This window comes from Motacilla alba, chromosome Z, assembly GCF_015832195.1.
Source record: "Motacilla alba alba isolate MOTALB_02 chromosome Z, Motacilla_alba_V1.0_pri, whole genome shotgun sequence".
NCBI classification, from domain to species: Eukaryota; Metazoa; Chordata; class Aves; order Passeriformes; family Motacillidae; genus Motacilla; species Motacilla alba.
Window position 1 is genome coordinate 36,737,732 of NC_052046.1, and position 19,476 is coordinate 36,757,207.

Consider the following 19,476-nt stretch of genomic DNA (forward strand, 5'->3'; position numbering starts at 1 on the left):
ACCCAGTTTATGAACATCAGGATTGGTTTTGTGTTCTCAACAGGAACAATCCAGAAAATCTCATGGAAAAAATGCTCAGATGAAAATTAGGTCCACAATCCAAGAAACCACAAAATGCAAATCCTCCCTCCCTTGCTGGACCTATATAGCTTCAGTTTAAAGTCTTTTCAGTAACGTGTTCTGAATTAATATCTGTCAAAAAAAAAAAAAAAAAAGGTTTCACATATTTTCATGTTTCATTGGAAAGGCTCTTTAGAAATCTAATCCATGTGGTGTTTTGAAGCCAAGACTGTTGCCCTAGTAGCTGTGCACACGATTACTGATATGCTGCATATTCCTAAATAAAAGCCGAGGCAAGCTATTAAATATTCATGCGGATGGTGGAATTCAATAATTATATCCAAGCAGTGAGCTAAATATAAACAAAAGAATGAGTAACCAGCCTAGAGAACAATGAATTAAGTTATTTGTTCTGCCCTGTGAGCTGAACATCATTTTTATGGATACCTTTTTCTGCAAAAAATGGGGTCTACATGTTAGACAAAAGAAACTAGTGGTTTCAAGACAACAGTTTGCTAACCTCTCCAATAACAGTGGCTGTGCTTAGGAGTAACTGATGAGGTGAACACGATGGGTACTATCTTCAGTTGCATCATCTTGACCGTAGGTCATCCAACCCAAGAGACCACTAAAGCAACTTTCCAAGGAGAGTCTTACTCAAAAAAATTGTGAAAACGGCATGCCAAAGACAAATATTCTAATACTGTAGGAGAGAGAAGAAGATACCAATGGAGATCTGAATGTTTTTTTTACTCTCCTATGAAAGTTGTAATTAATTTAAACAACTCATCTCTTATTGATGAAATGGAAGAAAGAGTCCTAATGAAAAATCACAAGATTTATTTTTGCTGTCTTCTGGATGTTTCTTTGGTTGTCTCTAGTTTGAGCCTCAACATTTGTAACCAAGGAAAAGAAGGAGAAGAAAAAGTGAAGAGTTGCTAAAGAGGAGGTGCTCATGTACTCGGCAATTCTCGGGTACTGGTTACAATCCGGCCTCCGTTTTTCCTCTCACTCCCTTCCTTTGCCACAGTTACCACAGATATCTCTGGCCACATGAAATTCCCATTGTGGGCCAAGAAGTTTTGTTTGGTTTGCTTTTTAAAGTGGAGAACAGTTAGTCTGTTCTTCCTTTAGTCATCTTCCTTTCCACCATCAACAATACTACAAAGAGCGGGAGCGGGACACTGAATTTCTGCTTTTCAGCACAAAGCACGTGGCTTCTATTTTATTTTACAGAAGATTTCTAGGGTGTTTTCTGGTAATTATGAAAGTAAACAACTGTAAGTATTTTTATGTGTTACTCTGATGCCTCACATTTAAAGCCATAAACAACAGTAAGGTTGTTTATGAAAAGCAGAGAATATAGAAAATAATCACAGAAAATAAACACAATAGCAAAACTAAGAGACACTACACAGAAAAGCAATTTTCCTCTTAATTCAAATTCTTTTAAAAAAGTCTTACTGTTTTAGGGAAACACAGGCTAGTGGAGTATCTTCAAGTTTTGCCAAAAAAACCCTAAAAATAGTCCAATTACAATCGAAGTCCTGTCACGGTAAACTTGCCAGAAATCCTCCTGCACATTATAGAGTGAGGAAAAGTTAAGATGCATTCTTAAGATTCCTTATGCTTTACAAATCCACAGCTATGCTTGGATGTGAAATGTTAAAAAAAGGCTGGAATCCTTTTCAGAATAAAAGATTTCAAAATAGGCTCTTTTTCCTTTAAAGAACACATATTGTCTTTTATTTTTCTGTCTGTCTTGAAAAATACAAGAGTTGAATAGAGTATTCAAAAGAAAAGGTTTGAGTTACTTAGGTCAAATTCTCCCTAAAATACATGTATGCAACTTCAACTACCATCACATATACAGCAGATGGCTGCAATTATCAGCTTACTTGCAGTGTATCTAATACCAGACCCTTCTACAAATTTATTTCAGAAGCACCTACCAAGAAAGCAAAAATGAAACTTTTGTCTGCAGCTGCAAAGTGCCCATTTTAAGAAATCTGACTTTTACCATTTTTTTGGTGGCACTTGGAAGATATGCTTACCCTGTCAAAAGACCCTTTCATGAAGAAAGGGCAACTCTAAAATGATAGTTCTGCTCTCTTTAGGAATAGCTCAAAACAATATTTAATGACACAAACTACTGATAAAGGCAGAAATGCTGTATGTATTTTGTTCAATATCTTACTATGCCACCCAAAGTGAAGGAAAACTACTTTATGACAAAATGAAAAATATGATGAAAATGTGGTTTTGTCCTAAATAAATTAGTACTAGAATTGAAAATAAGCAAAATAGAATAGCATATCTGTTTAGAGTTAATCGAGCACAAAAGGGAGCTGCACATAAACTACAATTCTGATCCATTGTGCCAGTGCTGATATAGATTCCTAATTGCATTCCTGTACTCATGTTGCTTTTAAAACTCAATGAATTCCTGCTTACATACTGAAAAAAGGAAAGGTGTTCCAGAGGCACAAGGAGAATTACAATGTGATAATTGGCAGGGAGTGTAATACAACTTTACAGATCAACTTCTGTAAAGAAGTCTAAACTGTTATTTTAACCATACTTCAAATGCATACAAGTAAAAGGGCTTGTCCAAAAAAGTAGTAACAAAACCAGTATTAGCAAAATGTCACAATGACAAGTCTCTGTTTAGTGACTCAAATGTTTTCTTCCTCTATGGTAATTGCAAGTCATCATGAGAGAATTAAAACACATTTCCATGATTGTAAGTTTCACCCAGAATTTATCCTGCAAGGATCTACATATATAGCCCCTCTCCAAACAGGAGACTTTATGGAAGTTCAAAAAGTGATCAGCAAATTCATGAGGGAAGAATGTACTATGAGCACTTGAGAGTAAAAGGTATTACCTCAAACTTGGTAAACACATCGTCACACATTTCCAGTATGCTGTGTTTTAGGAAAGTTTTACTCTGTCAGAACATTTGCCCTATTCTTACCTCTTTCCTGTGCATCTCTTTGAGCTATTGCTGAACACAAGGTATGAGGTGAATTTTACTGCTAGAGCAATTCTATGTCTTCAGCCAGAGAGTCTTCCAGCAGCCTTGGATGCATTCTTATCCAGGTTCACAGCCATAATGCTAAACAGATCTTTTAGCTCTCAGATAGGTGCATTCAGAGCATGCAGAGAAACCCGAATACTGAGACATGAGACTCACCTGTACACTCATGCTGTAGTCCTTTCCCGTAGTATCCTTTTTCACAGATACACTCGAACTGGCCAGTGTGAGTGCCACACTTACAGCTCGCCATAATGTCACAGCAGTTTTCGTTCGCCTCGCAGAGATATGAACAATGAGATATATCTTCTTGGATATAGCTGCCAGAGGGCAGGTCTGAAATAATATCAATTTATTAACAAAGAATTCAAACAAGAGTAATACCAAAGTCTCACATTATACCATTAGTGAAACATTTGTTAAAAGCCCTAGGCTCCAGCTCTAAGTAGGAGAGATGGCAATATGCAGCAGACTGGTTCAGGAAAGGGCCCACTGAAATCCCTGGTGCACTCAGGTTTTCTCCTCGTTTGAGTCTAACACTGCCAGAATGCAGTCTCACTCCCAACAGAAGCTGTCAGGACAGCTTTTCTCAGCTTTGGTGGATGCCGTATTTGGTATCAGAACAACATTTGGACACGGCATGTAAAACCATTTGGTCATATTATAAGCTAAAAAACTTCAGCACATTCACACAATCCAACATTCACAATCCAACCTTATCTGGAACAAATAGGCTGGCAACAAAGCACCAGAAAACCTTATTTTACACTGTTATTTTAAAGTAGTATGTATTTAAAAATTATAGCAAATAAATTCAAATGGCTAGTCTGATGAATGTTCTAAGCCTCAATAAAGCAGCATTGTCAAACAAATGTTTAATCATGTGTTCTCACTTGCTTGTCTAAACCTACCCTATATTTCAGAAATAACTTTTATTTGAGGATATAGTAGATTAAAAGAAGAATCACAGTCCAAACTCTCTTTCCACCTCTTCCTCTTTCCAGTTTTACTGTGTGTATAAGGTCATAAACACAAATTGTATTGACACTTACACAGAGGGATCTAGATTGGTTCTGAACAGGCTGTTGTTGCTGTGTGAGACACCTTAAAGGTACTAAGTCTAGTTCTAAAGTGTACACTTGGTACCTCTTGTACCTGACTACAAGGTTCACCTGTTCAAGCACAAGATACATTGGGCCAAGAGCACTGTCTGTTGTTCATAGATAAAATGAAGAGCTGAATGTATGTATGTATGTATACACATCAGTAAGGACAATTTTTCTCACATCCTGTTGGCGATGAACTAAGCCAAATAAAGTTTATCCTTTTAACTGAGGGACAAACACCTCTGCTAGAACGTAGGAGAAAAATAAAAAGAGAATCAACACTACATGAAGTGTAAATGCAGGACAGTACTAGAGGGCTTTCTATTCAGAGTTCTCTGCTCCCTGTAGATTTCTGAGGTTAGGACATTAATACCTTCATGAAGAGCTCTGCGTGCCAGAGCTTCAAACTCAGCAAAACTGTGAAGAAGATAACAGTGATCTTCTTTTGGGTGGGATGCCATATCATTCAGTTCTCGGATATTCCCCTGCCATATCCCAAAGGTGAAGATCTCCACTCCAAGTTCACGCAAGGATGCTGCAATGGGTCTCGGGTCTCCTCCATTGGAATAGCCATCAGTAATGAGAAATATCACTTTTGTAGCGTTTCCACGGGCATGCCGTAATATTTGCTGGAAGAGAAAATGAAATTGCACACCTCAGCAAAAGGTTGACAGTGGTTGATTGGTACACAAATTCCTCCTTGATATGACTCCTTTTATTTGAATTATGCAGCTAAAAAGGCCCTTGCAAGATCACCCACTATAACAAAGGTCAAACATCAGCATGTAGAGCCTGTGGTTGACCAAGGCCAATCACCAAGTCATGCTTTAGGTAGTCACAGTTTACACAACCACAGAAATCATGACACCATAAGAAATAAGACACTTTTCATGCTGATTGATTAAGTCACCCATGTATCAGATTCATAATGATTCTGAGGAGAGTTTAAATGACTTTGTTCAGACGGAAGTTTAAATAGGTATTAGAAATATTGAAAATCTAGTTCAAGACCCAAAATACAATCTAACATATTTTAATGCAATATTATGTTTTGATCCACTAAACTATAAACCCTACTGCTTCTCCTAACAAGTATTTGGACTGCTGGTTATTTTAAATTCAGCATAAAATTACCCATTTGTCCCTGTTGAATGATGCTTTGCTCCCATAAAACAGTTTGCCAAGATCACTTTAGATTGTCCATCATGGCCTCAAAAATGCCTGTAGCTCCTTCTAGTCTGCTGTTTGCTCTTCCTAATACTTCACACAAAGCATGTGTGATACTGCCCACAACTGCCTGAGTGAGAACATGCCCCACATATTCCTGCCCATTTCAGTCTTCCAGTCTGACTATGCACTAGTCTTCCTAATCATGGCCAGGTCCTGTCCATAACCCTAAAGCAGGGGATTGTGAAGATACATTTTCTCCATCCTCTGGGAACTTACGAAGAAAAAAAAATTTGGTAGCAGGCATATTATGCCCACCTTTATTTCAATAACAGATTGTGCCATGCTGCAATTAATGCAAAAGACCACATTTAATAGACCTTTGAATGATACTCCAAAAGACATGTCATTGTACGACAAGGAGGTAAATGTGATTAGGACACTCTTAAGAAGCACAAATTCCAAAACCAGACATCAAACTAGCTCAGCTGTTTTATTACAAAATCTTTATGTAAGTCTAATGAAGTAAAATCATCTGGCTTTCAGCTCATCCAAAAGGTTACTAGCTAGGCCAGCCTAAATACCTGCAGAGTTTTTATACCCCTTCTCAGTAAACCAGGCCATGTTTTAGGACAATTGGATTTTGATTTGTCAGTTCTCTGATTTCAAGTAGATATTATGCAAAAATAAGCACACACACCATAAATCAAAGCACATACCATTGGCACTGTGGTCTGAGAGACTGCCAAGCAATATTTTGCTGTTGGGCTTGATTTTATTACTACTTGTTTGCAAAACCCAAAGGGAGTGAAACCAGATTCTCTTGCAGTCAAAAATATCCTTCACAAATCAAGCTTATTGTTCTTCATATTGCTTAAGTTATAAGTGGAAAACCAGAATGAAGTAGGAAAACAGAATGAAGTGGGAAACTAGCATGAAAAGAATCAGGAAGAAAAAGACAAGACAAAGGGCAACATGAAGACAAACAGTTAGAAAAATGTACAAATGCCTAATTTCAAAATGCATTTTGAAACTGATGCTCTAATATAAGTGACTGCAGGCAGAGGCTATTTATAATTATTTATAATTTTAATTTATAGTTATTTATAATTAACATGTATAATTAACATATTTACCACTAACTGTGCTATTTTAAAACAGACTTAAACTTCTATCCAACTTCTTAAATATTCAGGCTGATATTCTCCACTCAATATGTTTGTCTAAAGCTATTTCAGTAAAAATGCCCTTTTTTTGAAAAACAAGGCAAGGAAAACATATGTTCCATTCATACTCACTTGGTTTTGTCAACTGTAGCATCTCTGAGCTTTGAAAAAAGAACATTCAATTTGCAAATTATGTAATAAAGGTGGAAAAATATGCCCCAAATACATGCAAGTTGTGGATTGTGTGTAATTGAGGAAGAAACCGCAACTTACACAGGGTTAAGAGATATTATGGAGATTGCCAGTACAATTCTCTGAAGATCCCACCTACAGGCAGATTGCTCTAGAAGATTATTATTTCAACTTGTGATTGTGCCATAACATGTACAGAAGGGGGAATGAAACCTAATTTTGGAATGGTGGCAATTTCTGTACTATCCTTCAGCACTGTTTCCCTCAGTGCGTAACAGAATGCTCCATGCACTTTGCAGATGAAGGCAGTGGACAGCATTCCACATCGCCCTGGTTCTTCAGCAGTTAATGCTCATAATCATCAGCAATCAAACTTCCACATTTTCCCTGAACACAGAGACATGTCTGTCTGCACGGCCAGTGAACAAATGAGCTTGAGCCCCAGTAGTCTAGAGAGGACTACAGATATCTCAGGACTATTTAATTCTGACTAGCAAATAAGCAGGGATTTTTATTTTATGAAATTAGACTGTTACAAGTGCCCTCTGAAACTCCTGAAACACGAACCCTCCATGAATTTCCATGTAATCAAGAAAGTGCCTGGTCCCATGAAAAATTAATTAGCAAGACCTTTTAAAACACAAGGATTTGAATAAGTGGAAAGCATCAGTGAAATACCATCTTTGAGGAGCAAAGGACTATTTTTGAGAGGAAAACGTGCCTTGGCTGCATGACCCACAGATAAGGCAAGAGCCAACATCTTTTCTGTCCTCTGCATCTCAAAGGGCAACCACCTCTTCAAGACAGCACTTCTGTCACACAGACACGAATTAAACCAACAGGTAAGAGAGCACAAAGATGTCTCCCTGCTACCAGGAAGACTTGAATATTCAGGCACCAGGGAATCTGAGTAGAGAAACAGACAGACAAACAGAAAAGATTGCTACATATTGCCCCTAGAAATCAAAACAAAACAAAGCAACTGACCAGCTTGGCCCTCACGTCTTGCAGCTGTAACTCTAGACACAGAATCCCTGCTGCATAAAAACAGAGGAAAACAACAACGGAGGGAAAGAAACATTCAACATGAAGGGGGGCAAGGAAGAGGTGGGAAAGAAGACAAAAGTCTATTCTAAAATAATTTGTATATGTCCATTGGTCCACTTAGTGTTTTGTTTCTTTTGTGAGAGCAAGAGAACAGGCCACCAGCAGGTCAGTGCTGCCGACAATCCAAGTATCAGTCTCTATTCCTCTTCTCTGCAATATTTGTGCAGCATTTCACATAATTTTTGTTTTCTCTAACCCTGACTTACATCCCTCTATTCTGAGTAACCTCTCTCTCCTCCCCTCTCCAGAAAGCTGTTTTGAAGCTGTTTTTCCTCAAAAAGAAAGTTCATATATTTTCAAATGTTTGTTCAACCCCTAAACTTGTTTTACCCCTAAACTTTTAAGTACATGCAGAGATTGTTAATGGACTGTATCTACATAAAGATGACTTTTTTTTCATGACAAGGCTTTGCAGTCCCTTCATAAATTGTCAGATTCTTCAATAAATACAGTTTAAAAGCCCTCTAAATGGTACTATTAAGTTTAAAGGATCCTGAGAACCTGTTTCTTTGACATGAATATCCACATCTGCTTCTGATTTTACTATCAAGAAACTGAGCACCAGCCGAAACTCAAATTACAGGCCTGAATGGCCTGTTAAATTGAGAATTTAGCCCATTTGGTCAATACTATAAATTAACAGGGGATAAGTACAAACAAAACAAAACAACTAGTGCTATTGATGATTGAATAGAAATTCACAGGGCCACTAAAAATACCTAATCTTTTACCATTTTAGTAACTAGTTTCTTGTCTACACTTCCTTCAGAGGAGCAGTAGATCAGTCAGTTTCAGTAATTCTTCCAGATTTTAAATAAAACATTCTTTTCACATTAGCAAAAAGTTGTTACCATCTGTATTGTGTTCAGTGACTGTTTGGTGTGTACAAATATCTGGCAGTCTAACCAATTTTTTGTGCCAATAAAAGTCCTTAGAATTAAAATATGAAGTCTTGTGCAACAAAAGAGTTATCATACAAAATCCTCCTCTAGAAATTCACTACTGTAATGGAAAACTAAATCCTACCGGTACAGTCACAAAACCAGCTAAATTCTAACTGCAGCATTTTTAACATTAACATGGAGTTTGTAACACAAAATTAAGTGATGAGCAGTATAGAAGGGCAAAGACTTCTTCAGTCACTTGACAGCCACAGCAGAGATGTTGTCAAAGGTTCTCTGTTACTGTCTCAACCACATCTTCTACATGTAATCCATAAACATATGATCTTGGGCCTGATTCCTGTCCTTACTCTCTCTTTTGATTTTAAGGGAGATTCTGATAATACAGAATTGAATACTAATATATCTATCTAGAAGGAAACAAGTTGAAATGGGCTACCCTCTCTCACTTTACAGACCAAGCCAGGTTGTAACATCATACAGCCCCAGGAGAAGCTTGCCTTAAAATGCTTAAATTGGAGCCTAACCCTCAAAATAATGTTATCCAACATTCACTTTGCAGGAAAAACACTGCAAAGCAAATATTATTTCTTATAGATCAGGAAGAACCACCACTGCATCTCAGAAGCAAACCACAAAGCTTTCCACTAGAAAGCCATTCAGCTGTGCTACCCCAGAAGACCACTTCCACTGGATTTCCTTTCACTTTAGAAATTTGTGTGTAAAACATACACACCAGGGGGTGAGCTCTGAATAGAATGAAATTATACTTTTTCCTATGCAGTCACTTATACAATATAAAACAAATAATTTCCATTTTATAATATTATAGAATTATTTTAACTATCCATAGTGTAACATATTTGTTATTAAGTCTATATTAAAATGAACAAATGTTAATTTATTACAAAAAAAACCCACTGCATAGATTTGGTCCATATATTCATAACAATATTAAAACAGTACATCCTAATTTATCATATGGGGTTTCAGAAGCAGATCAGTATTTCATTCACAAAAGGAAATGGCAATGCTAAATATCTTTGCCAAGATGTTATTTATCAACTTCTGATCCAAGCTTTCTTTGCTTTCACCTGTCCCCACAGGTAAAATTGTCCAAATCTGACAGGAGAATTTACATAAGTAAATATTCAATAAAGAAAAAAAACCCAAAACAGTACTGTGATCAAGCACAGCTTTTGGTGAAGCTGAAACATCTTATCACTTAATCCAAAGCACTCCTGAGGAATCTGGTCACCTCCCAGCCGTAATGCAAAGTTAGAGTGGGACAAATACAGTTCCCCTTCATCAGCAAACTGTTGCCATGTGAAGAATTGTTTGCACCTGGTAGGTGCTTATTCAAAAACCACTGGCCTACGGAACCACACAATGCTGATTCTGTAGGAAGAAGATCTGGAAAGCAACCCAGCCCAATTTTGCAAGCTTTTATGAGTTCACCAGGCAGTCAGGTACGACTCTGGGGTTGCTCACCACCAGGGATCACCAGTCTCCCAGGACAGAAAGCATGCACAGAGGGAAGGAAATGTAAGGTAATGACTTTTGGAAAATTATTATCATATGTACAGTTTTTTCCTGGGAGAATCTATGAATATGCATGTAAAATGTAGTATATAAACAGGAGCTTTTTCTGCACTCAGCAAGTGAGATATTTCAGAGGAGATACCCCTCATGCATCCAACCGAATTAAGAATGCCCACTTCTTAGCGCTACATTGGTGCTAAGGAGTTTCATTTTATTGATTTTGGGTGCATAAAAGACCTGGCTACACATCCTGAGCTCCCTTTCTAAAATAGCAAATATGGTGATTTCACCATATTTTATTTTGGTCACTATACATTGCTCTTTTTACTGCTCAAATTGGATGAATCTTATCCCCTCTTTAGGTTTCACAGATTGAACTAAAAGTTTTTCCACAGTTAGAGGTTTTGGCTTCTAACGTGTCCCACTCTGCACTGCTGCACAGGCTCTAGAGAACAAGCTGTTACCTACCTAGAAGAAATCAACTAATATTAAAGCTTCCCTTGGATATTTCCCTAGCAAGAAATGCAATCTTGATTCAGAGAAAAGACGTATCTATAGAAATAATCTGGATATTCAAAATATTTAAATAGTTCTTTCAGTAACTGGAAGGCATGATCTGAGTAAATCTCACAACTATGTCAGACAACTCCACTATATGGATAAAAGCATGCAGGTGAAAAAGCCAGGCAAGTTCATGGCCAGGAAATGTACTGACATGACATCTGAGCAAAAACTGACAGATCTAGTAATGTTCAGATGGGGAAAAGAAGGTTTATGGTCCTCTTATCCTTGCAAATATATAAATACTTAATGATGGGGGGAGTAAAAAGATGTATACAGAATCTTCTAATTGGTAGCCAAGAGGCAAGAAGCACATATTTAAATACCAACATTCCACTTAAAGAGAGGAAGCAACATTTCTGCTGCAAGAGTAATCAACCATTGAAACAGGTTTCCCAGAAAGTTTGTGAGTTCTGAATCCCTGGCTATATTTAAGCACCAACTTAGACACAGTCCTGAGCAACCAGAACAAAAGCCTAAACAACCCAAAACCATCACTGGCTCTGCAATGACAGAAGCTACTACACACAATTTTGACTCACACAGTTGTGTTAGGACTGTTGGATCTGGTGATTTGAAATTGTGTGGCTTGCAGTTTTGAGCCCTGAAATAGAGAGAGCAGAATGCACCCAGTTTCCAGGAAGCAACTAACATGCATATCTTTATCTTCTATCATTCTGAGGTCTTCTAAACAGGACATTAAAAACCAGGCAACGTTATTTGCATAGACATTTTCCGAGCTCTTGTGCTATATAACTTCTAATAACTTTATCAAGACTTTGTAAAGCTGCTGGAGGCCTTTATATGCTGCCTTGTTGTATGCTATACTCAACATATCACTTGCTAGTAGATCTCAGTTTGATTTAAAAAATGAAAAATCATAGTTTTCTTGTCTGTGTGCAGTTTCCATCATTATACCAAAATAACAAATATGTTATTTGATTTCTTTAGTACTGCTCTGGTCTTCCGCTAATAATAAAAATAGGGACTCAAAAATATTTTATTAAATACATAACTGATTTTCATGTGTTTTCAGACCAAGCAGTCACATCACTATTGACTAGTACATCTGCCAAATATTTGTTTTTTTTGTGTTTGCTTTAAACATTTATTACTTTAAATAAGCAGGGGGAAAGAAGAGAAGCTGAACTGGATAATTAGTTCCAAAAGGACAAACACAATTCAGGACCTAGCCCATCTACTGCCAGCTGTCACTGCTCAATTATCATCTGAATACTTTTTTTTTTTTTCCTCCAGGACTGCTAGAATTGAGCAACACTAACACAAAGTTATCACTGATAAGAGATGTCCCAGACCAGCTGGATGTGGGGGAGTGTTTGGGAGAGAAACCCGTCGCTGCTTAACTGTTCATACTGCCCATGCTTAGCAGAGCACTACGACTCTGAACGTCAAAGCTCTTAACAGACTGCTCTTTACATTCAAGGAGGTTCTTCATCTTCCTGGTTGAGGTTGCCAGTGAGACCCTGAACCAGAGGGAGTATTATAATTTTAACAAGAGCTGTTGTTTTGGATTGTGTAAACGTCATAGAGAAGTAAGCAGTTCCAAAATTTAAGCAGGTTGCTGGTCCTACAAAGAACCTGTTGCTAAAAGCATTAGTGCTTTTAATTTCTGCACCTGGAAAAGTCAGAAAATTCCTAGCATCACAAACATGGGGCCCCACCTGTAAATCTGACTCACAGATTCCAATAGCACATGGAATTGGGGGACAAAGGGTAAAACATGTATTGCAGAACATGCCAAATAAACATTCAGAAGTTTAACACTGAGGCTTATGTCAGGAGCTACTGCTAAATATGATGCATTTTGCTGTAAAGGCCTCTCATAAGTTCAGGAAATGAATTAAAAATGAACCTACTTATTTTGCCCTGACTTCTTCAAAATTTTAATGCTGTGAATTTATTCCTTCTCTCAGAACAAATCACTCAGCAGCTTTTCTGGTTTGTCTTTGTTTCTCTGAAGTAAAGTACGTGATAAGACTGATTTCTCTGTGAGGGTCATAACTTTTAAGGACTGGGGATCAGAAGGGGCTTATTGTCAGACCCTTCCAAAAAAAACTCTGAGAGGACAACAAGAAATGGTTTTCTCATGAAAAGGAATCTCTATTCCTGAAACATTTAGGATGATATCATCCAGATACCATAGTGGTGAAATGTTTCATTCATTGTATTGTTGGTTCAGATATTACATCCACAAGATTCATTTTATTTTGTGCAGCAATATCTACACCAGGCTTCCAAATTACATGCTTCTGATTAGACCAAAAGGCAAGGCACAATTTATTAAGCACAAGCAGAAGAATTCTAAAGAACAGGTTTTCAACTGAAGAAAGTATTAATCCTGATTAGGCAGCCACAGATATTATGCTAAACAGAGCACTTTTTGCCTGTCCCGGCCAAAAGGTCAGAGAAAAATTAACTACTTAAAAACTTCTAAAGGTAGGTGTATTTCAGGCTTGGTCTAAGGGCAGTGATCAATGTGCAGATCTGTATCTTGCCTCTGACTCTGCCTTATTAATCCTGTGAACAAACCCCATGCAAGGTTGGAGTATGCAGGACCAGTACTCTTCACAACTCCACACTGATTAAAACTGGAGACTTAGAGCTGACACCAGTGATGGCTGACAGGAACACTACTTGCAATTTGGTAATCCCTAACTACCAGCTCTACAATTGCAAAGGTGGCCACAGAGGTAAACCAAGTTGACTTTTTGATTTTTTTTACTAACTTATCTTTAACACAGATATCCAAAGTCATGTCAAAAACACTGTCAACCAGTCAGTTAGCTCTAGTCGACCTAAGCCATCATCAGATATTTAGAGCACGATGCCAAAGATAACCCAGAGTCTGCTACTCTCTCATTATTAGCTGCAGATTTTGAAGAGAACATAAGAATGGAAATCCACAAACACATGTTTGATAACCAGACAATATACATGATTCTGAATGTTCATCTTGTCAGTGAGAGGGCATTACTTTTTTCAAATTAAAAAACCCCAACTTAACCAAGTACATGGTAAGAAAAGATTTTCAGTTCTTTAGCTCCAATAAAATTTTCATTTTCATTTGAAAATGAGATTCTGAATCTGAAAATGCATTGAAAATAAAAGCTAATTTTCCTAGTGGGTAATAATGCTGCATCTTGTACTTTTGTGCTTTTGTCAGACAGAAGAAACAAAGCCACTGTTACTTATTTAAACAAGCATTAAATAAGCTTTAGAATTGTTATCCTAAACTGATATGTGCTTACATTCTTTTGGGGGACATTTTTAAAAATATTTATTAACTATAACACAGAGCATGGGATTTGACGTGCTGGTTGGACATTCATCATGCTCCCCCAAAATCACATTAGATACAAACACCAGATTTTAAAGACCAGATTTTCAGAAAATGTGTAACCTTACTCTGTAGGTGACAAACCTTCCACTTGCATATACCTATACCGACTTCAATGGAGTGAAGACGAATTACAAAACCAAAAAAAAAAACCTTTTTAATGCAACAATTATTTTTGTAACATAGAACTTCCAAAGGCTCCCTCAGCTACCGCTTTGGTAGACTTTTTACAATTGACTTGTCTGAGCCTGTCCAAGTATGGTCTCTGACTTCTGCTCAATAGTATTTCACACCTACAACTTCCATTTCAATTACGAAGAGAAATTGTTCCCATTTTACTTCCACTGAAAGACAGAAATAAGACTATCTTCTTATTAGAAGATACAATTTAATCAACACATTGCCACGTGGTGTAATTTAAATAATTTTTATTTTTGTCTTTTTTTGGACCACCAAAACCAATGCAGCTTCAGGATGTTTAAACTGTCCATCAATAAAGACAGAAGATCAATGCTGGCATATATGTAACTGTGACTCTCAGCTGCTAAAACAAGAACCCATTAAACTTCCATAATTGCATGATGACCCCCTCAGTTCTGTTTTGAAGCCCATCTGGTAACAAATGCACATCCTTCCCACAAAACATAATGGGTGCTGTTAGCAGTGCTTATCTCTCAGGATCAGAAACTCCAATAGAGTAGCCTACAGGTCTCTCAACACTTTTCACCCCTGAGGTATTTTGGCTTTAGTTGCATTCCTTAAGCATCAGGAGCAACACTTGCTTTAACCTGTTTGTATTTTCAATCCTGCTTTGGTTCTTTCTTGCTGTCACAACAGCCCTGTAGCTTTCCATAATGCAATAAGCAATCTGCTTAACATAAGCTGCATGTAGTTTGTGCTGTCCCACCAACTTATGCTGTGAAAAACTGAAGCCAAAGAGTTTTGAATTAATGAGCTCAGTTTCTTCCCCTTTCTAAGACTGTTTGCATGTGCCTTAAAAGAAAGACTCTGAAAATGAGCACTTGCTAGCTCAAGCATGGCATGAAATCACAAACAGGGTGACAACCCCAAACATCAAGAGGAGTTCAGCCATTCTCATCAGGATTCTGTCTCTTGTCACTGTCTTTTGTGGTATATTTGGCATATTTCTGTGAATCACATAGAATTCATCTTAATAGGCGGGGTAGGAAAGCCAAAGTGTGGTCTACATGGCAAAAGTTAGTAAGGACAGCTTTGACAAAACACAGAAACTCTGCAATAAACTCGTCCGCAAAGTACCTTCGGAGAGGATGCAAAGCTGCAGTGTCAAGGAGAACTCTCTTGTGTTTTCAAAGAAGATGGACGTTGTGTGGTTGTGCAACAGCTTGTCAAACCAAACAGGTCTGCTTTTAGGATGATGTTTGGCTGCCACAGGTTCTGAGACAGCTACTGCTATGTAAATCTTGCACCCGTTCACTCATGTTCCCAGGTCAGACACTAACCGGCCTGATGACCTTGCACTTATCTCTCTGCCTCTGTGGTTTCAGTGGAACTGTCACAGATGTGAATTAATGACTTTGAGACCTACCAAAGAAGAGTGCTGCATGATGATTTAAGTGCTGGGTTTATTCTAACAATGCACTTTCCTTCATTTTCTATTACTACAACACATAAGTGATACAATCCCAGAGACTTTGTAATGCTTTGCAGATACTTTTGAGTTTGGAAAAGTAGCAGAGAATTCTGGTCAGAAGCATAAGGAATGCCAAGTTAAAGTGTAAGAGAAAAAGAACAATTCAAAAAAAGAGACATTTTAGAAAAGTGAAAGAAGAAATAATTATGGTTGTACCAAAGGACACTTAAAAACATAAGGCAGAGGTCTAAGAGTCCAGAGGGAATAGCAGTTTTATTATACTGTAAAAACTTCCTAGATTTATTCCAACAGTAGTATTTTAAACTTAGAACAGTCATTTTCTAGAAAGAAGAGTGTCTAGAAAGGACAGTATTCTCTGAAGACATTAATTTGACTAACATGAAGAAATCATAGTGAAGAAAACCACAGTACAGTATCTTTAACAAGAGCTAGTAAACAGACCGGAATTTAACCTTGTCATTCCATCTTAATTTTCCCTGTCACCATGTGAATATTTTTCTTCCCACATTCTTATAAGAACACAGTGTAAAATGACAGTCATGCTGTTGCAGCCACAAAGTTTAGCTGGGCTCAAGAAACTAAATTGTAGGTTTCTGAAGGGAATTTTTGTTTATTCTACTTTAAAGATATCCTTAGTCAAGATTTCGTATCAAGACGACAGATGGTATTTCTCAAGCTTATATTTTGTTTTTAACGGTTATTTTTAACTTGTATCATTAACTTTTTCACACAACACCCCTGGGAGGGATATATATTGAAACATGGCTTCACAGTGGAAGATCTAATACAGGGATGTGTTTTCCTAAAGCAGGTTTGGCATGTGCAGCTCTGAGCACATTTTAAGTGAACTTGCTTTCTCCTGCCAAAAGTGAAGATGAGAATAATCTCTGCCAATTTCATATGCCCAGCAGTGATGCACCTCTAACATTCTCGCTCCTCAGTTCCAAATCAGAATGCGTAAATGTTTCAAGAGAAGTGTACCCAATGCTCAGCTACAGGACACTACCAGAAATTAGATTAAAAAAAAAAAAATCGCAAATGAGACTTGGTTTACTGGTTGTTTCTGAACACAGAGGACAAATGACAAGGAAGGGACAGGCTTAGCCTTGCAAAAAAAGCTTCCTGGGTAGACTGGCTGTGCCTTGACCATCAACTGAGAAGTCTCCCCAGTATGACCAAGTGCCAGCACATATCCAGGGGCTACCTAGACCAAATTTCTGCTACGGGTCTGTGAGACGGCATGAAAAGTGATTGTGTTATGGTGTCTGGAAACATTCGTAGGGACATGCCCCTACTTACTTGGCATACTGCATGCATCTTAAGAGGACCTTTGTAAGTCACCAACAATTAAAACAGACACCTGGTAGGTAGGTCTGACAGCTAGCGGGCACTCAAGTCCCGCTGCCATGAGACCAGGCAGGCATTTCAGATGCCAGACTTGACTCATATGTATCACTTCTGAAATTAAGACACGGGCTCCATGTCCCTTCAAAGAACGAATTTCACACGTTTGTTTGCAAAGGCAGCAGAAAACATGGGAGATGCAGGTGCAGATATCACGGGAAGGCAGTGCCTAAATGCTCTGACCAGACTACTCTGCATCCCACACCACACCATTCCACACCCCATCATACAACCCTGCACCCCTTGTCGCGGAACACCCTCGAACAACGCAGAGAACCACATTCCCACACCACACACCGCGCAGCACAGCACACCGTACAACCCACGCACTACCGCGACTCGCATCGCCGTGCCTTCCCTCGATGCCGACACCTCGCCTTGCCACAGCGCACCCCACACCGCACCGGTGCCGCGCCATCGCTCACGGCACCAGCGCTCGCTCCTCTCACCGCACCGCGGAGCCGCACCCCGCGCAGCCCCCGCCCGCCGCCCCGTCTCACCGCCGCCTGCTGGAAGGCGCCCTTGGTGTAGGTGCCGCCGCCGCGGTAGGCGATGGCGGGGATCTCGCGTCCCAGCAGGGCGCACTTGTGCTGCTGCGGCCGCCGCCGCGAGATGTAGTCCACGCGTGGCACCACGTTGCTGCGCGAGGAGAAGGTGACGATGGCGACGCGCGTGGCCGCGGGCACCACGGGGAAGTCGGAGAGCAGCTTCTTGACGAAGCGCAGCTCGCTGAGGAAGTTGGCCGGACCCACGCTCGACGACTCGTCCACCAGGAACACCAGCTCCAGCCGTCCGCTGCGCGCCCGCAGACGCCGCACCTGGCGCTTGAAGGCGCGCCCCAGCTTCTCCACTTTGCTCTCCGTCGTGTCGGGCAGCGGCGGCGCCTCCAGGGAAGGCGACGCGAAAGTTGGGGCGCGGAGGAGGGCGCCCGGCTGGCCGCCCGGCCGGCCCTGCGGCGCCGACGGCGACAGGGACAGCGACAGTCCCCCCCAGCAGCAGAGAGCCAGCAGGGGCCACATGGCTTGGCGGGCGCGGGGAGACGCCGGCACCCGCGGGAGAAGAGCTGCTGGTCACCCTCTGACACCCCACCTCTTCTCTACTCGGAGAGGCGTCCGGCCTGCCTCTCTGTCTCCCTACTGGCCTCTCCGCCGGCCCCGCAGGTATCCGCGCCCTTTAATCCCCCGCGGCTGAAGGCGCTGCCCCTCGCACGCCCCTCTCTCCGTTTTCCCCTCCTCGCCTTTCGGTAGCGTCCCCCCGTCCCTCCCCGCCTCCCGCCACCCCGTCCCGCCCCGATGGGTCCCGCACGGCTGGCGAGGGCCAGCCCGGCAGGGGGGCGGGTGGCGGTCACTGGAAACGCGCCGAGCAGAAGCGAAGCGGGGCGGAAAGGCAGGACCCCCCGAAAAGTGAGGAGCGCCTTTTCCGCTCCCTCGCCGCGCGGGTTGGAGACGCTGCTCGCGGGGACGGAGTGGGGGCTTACACGTGCTGAATTAATCGTGGCTAATTTAGCCCTTTGTTTTGCGGGGAGGATGCGCCTGCGGCTGGGAGGTTTGAAGGGTCCATATGCTCTGGTCTCGCTCCTGGCTCTGTCACAGTCTCCCTCTCTTGTTCAAGGGCACACTTCAGCAGCCTGAGGACTCGATTTTTCAACTTTCAAGATGTAGCAATACTTTATTTATGTAGCTCTCACAGCAATGACAGCGAGATGTCCAGATACATGGGGTGAGCGTCCTCAAGGGTGTGTGCATAAAGGACAGGGACAGTATTTGCATATGCACATCAGCATGTGTTTGCAAACATATACACTGATGTAGCAACAGTGACAATAAACTGTGTGTGTTATGAAAAATTCCTGGTTGCCAACTCTGACATTACAAGCCATTTCTCCAAAGAGGTCCTGTGCTGTCTTGCTGTCTGTGAATCACTTTAGGAGAGAGATACACTCACAGAGACCTCCTGCCAAATTCAGAACCCACTACCCTTCAACCAATCTCAGTACAGATTTAATTCTCTAGAATATTATGAGTTCAGAACCTGGATTTATTTTAGCCATTGTTTTAAAATGAAACTGTTTTCTACTGTTTCTCAATCAACTGCATTTTCAGGAGTAACTTAGTCTCAGAAAAATTCCCCTGGGACCGATTAGCCATGTAAACCTGTTGATTGCAACTTTTGGCCTTGTGTTGGTATTTTCCTTCTTTTGCACATTTGCTACTCCTCCTCTTGAGTTTGCTTCTGTTGACA

General features: G+C 40.2%; 1 protein-coding gene across 4 annotated transcripts in view; it reads right to left on the reverse strand.

Annotated features, from left to right (window-relative positions):
• Nucleotides 1-19,200, reverse strand: part of SVEP1 (sushi, von Willebrand factor type A, EGF and pentraxin domain containing 1) — a 120,268-nt gene extending 101,068 nt beyond the window's left edge. For 3 of the 4 annotated variants that reach the window (XR_005255441.1, XM_038125173.1, XM_038125171.1), the window contains exons 1-3: nucleotides 17,736-19,200; nucleotides 4,577-4,832; nucleotides 3,257-3,433 (exon numbers count right to left, since the gene is read on the reverse strand). Coding sequence is in view for 3 of the 4 variants with exons in the window: in XM_038125173.1 (XP_037981101.1) it covers nucleotides 3,257-3,433; nucleotides 4,577-4,832; nucleotides 17,736-18,254 (952 nt within the window). In the remaining variant the exon portion in view is untranslated. Of the gene's footprint in view, nucleotides 1-3,256; nucleotides 3,434-4,576; nucleotides 4,833-6,089; nucleotides 6,442-17,735 lie in introns of those variants that run through there. The other variant, XM_038125174.1, reaches the window with a different exon arrangement.
• Between the last annotated feature and the right edge of the window lie 276 nt (nucleotides 19,201-19,476).